The sequence below is a fragment of the Dendroctonus ponderosae genome, unplaced genomic scaffold, assembly GCF_020466585.1.
Source record: "Dendroctonus ponderosae isolate FM_Combo_2020 unplaced genomic scaffold, Dpon_F_20191213v2 Dpon_F_20191213_1315, whole genome shotgun sequence".
NCBI lineage: Eukaryota > Metazoa > Arthropoda > Insecta > Coleoptera > Curculionidae > Dendroctonus > Dendroctonus ponderosae.
The window spans coordinates 1-2,306 of NW_026017442.1; the positions used below are offsets into that span (position 1 = coordinate 1).

Genomic DNA, 2,306 nt, shown 5'->3' on the forward strand with positions numbered 1-2,306 from the left:
TAGTCTGACAAAGTTAAACATCTTGTTCCAGACTCGAATGGCGTTAATATACGATGCAGTGAGTGTCTTCATCACTGCGTTCCGGGATTTATCGCAGAAAGAGCAGCTGCAAATCAAACCTCTGGACTGCGATCGCTCTGAAGTCACTGAATATGGCACGAAAATGTACGAAGTCATCAAAAAGGTAAACTTACTGGGTACAGATCTTGCGATGTGCATGATATAATGAGAACATTTTAGCCCTCCAAGCAAAGCAAGCCTTTGCTGTCCGGATATTTAACTGGTCCGGTACTGTTTGACCAGCACGGTCAGAGGAGGAACTTAATCCTCCAGATTGTGGAAAGATCGAAACCGGTCGATGGAGCCTTCCGGTTAACTGGCTACTGGAATTCGGCGCTTCCCAAAAATATCAGTTACACAGTGACATCAGCTCAACGTGAGAAGGAGCTGCAGAAGGAAATCCAGACCAAAAATTTCAAAGTGGTGTCCAAGTAAGTGCCTTTGGTGGCGAAATCATTTCCCCACCAATTTGATTGACAGAAATCTCGATCAAAAACACCAAAAAACTGATGAAAACACACACAAAATAATCGATGACCAACCACGAAATTTCCCGGATTTTCACCGGAGTGAAATGCGTCTGGATTTGCGAGCGTTTTACTCCTTGCTTCCAGTTCTTGTAGCCCAAAGCTTTTTCGATTAAGAGCCCACTGAGGCCGCTCTGCTGCAGCCGCATGATTCCCTCGTTAATCTCAGCCAGCAGCGGATGGTTTTTGCTCAAAAACAAATTGTAGGGAACTCGTTTGATTATCTGCACCAGCTTGAAAGTGGCAGCGTTTTCCTGCGTATAAACCTTAGCTAGAAGATACTTGAAGATCAGTTCTCGTAGAATATGGTTCTGATTGGGGTCCATCCCTTCTACATCTGTCTCGTTTCGCCAGTATTTCCGCAGCTGATTTTTATCAATGGTTTTGAAGGTGGTTTCAATCAGGTCCTCCAAGATGAAAGATTCCACGGTAATTTTCATGTTCCTCGCCAGAATATCATCGACATTCCTCGCTTGGCAGGCGGTTACATAGCAAACCAGCATGTGGTAAATGGTGCCTTGCATCAAGCCTTCCATAAGCAGCACTAGGGAAAGCAGTGGAAATATCACGAAAAATTTCGTTTTGTACTGGTCTCGGACAATGGATTGAAAACTCGCTTTGAATGGGGAGCGCAGCACAGTTATCCCGATGATGCAGAGCGCAAGAAAAACCCCGAAAATGGCCAGTGCAAGCTCAGGACGAATTTGGACTAGGCCGACGAATCTGGGGCAATTCGCTGTGGGCACAACTAAAGCGCTTCCATCCTCCATATGGGAAACAGATAAATCGAAAGCCTGTAAATCATCCACGCATGGATTCGTCCCAATCACCACATCACACGTGTGGTTGATTAGGTGATCAAAAATTCCCTTTGAGTGATTTCCTGGCTTGCATCGATAAGTCCTTGGGCCATGGTATTTTAGGTAGCTGATGTTCACTCCCAGATAAACCGCCGTCATGTTCAAAATTGAGCTTTCAACGTCTGGAAAGCAACCTTTTTGGCCCACTATTTTATGTGTAAAACTCAACAGTACCTGTGTATGGCTGGTACTCATAATAACAAACTTTCAGTGTTCCAGATGCATTTTTCTTGGGCAACATGGTTCGACTTCTTCGTCAGTTCTAATGCTGTAATGACGGCAAGTTCATGCTTGCATTACTAAAGGACACTTAATGCGTTTCCAATTGATATCCCTAATTAATGGCTTCATTAGCGGTCGTTATGCGGTACTTATTGCCTGTTTATTCAAGGGCTCGGGGGCCATTAGTTGGTCGTTACAGATTGTTCACAATTTGCGGGTTTTATTACGCGTTTGCAAGCAAGTTTGTTTGGATAGCAGGTTTGACACTGGAATAAAAACTCCTTTTATTCTCAAAAAATGCCAAGCTTTGAAGCCTTTATTCGGATTTGCCTCAAGCTCTGAGAAAGCTTTAGATTTTCGTTTGTTTCATCAAATTGTAGAGATTGAGGATTTTTTCGTTGGTTGAAAAGATTTGCTCGCTTTTGGATGAAATTTAGGAAAAAGTCTTGAATGATTGATATGAGAATGACCCGAATGAAAAGTTGAAAAGGTGGCAATTTTTTAGAGTAAAATGAGTTTTTATTCCCGTTGCAAACTCGATATACAAACAAAGTTATTTGCTTGCTTTTTACACGTTTTCCTTTTATCAAGTTGCACAGTTTCAGTTAAGGGCGGATCCAAGGGGGGGAAGGGGGGG

The 2,306-nt window shown here is 43.1% G+C and overlaps 1 protein-coding gene across 1 annotated transcript; it reads left to right on the forward strand.

Moving 5' to 3' along the window:
* Positions 1-35: 35 nt before the first annotated feature.
* LOC125503194 (glutamate receptor ionotropic, kainate 4-like) lies at positions 36-2,285 on the forward strand. Its single transcript, XM_048663201.1, has 2 exons — positions 36-184; positions 241-2,285. The coding sequence occupies exons 1-2, from the start codon at positions 38-40 to the stop codon at positions 493-495; spliced, it is 402 nt and encodes a 133-aa protein (XP_048519158.1). The 5' UTR covers positions 36-37; the 3' UTR covers positions 496-2,285.
* Positions 2,286-2,306: the final 21 nt, after the last annotated feature.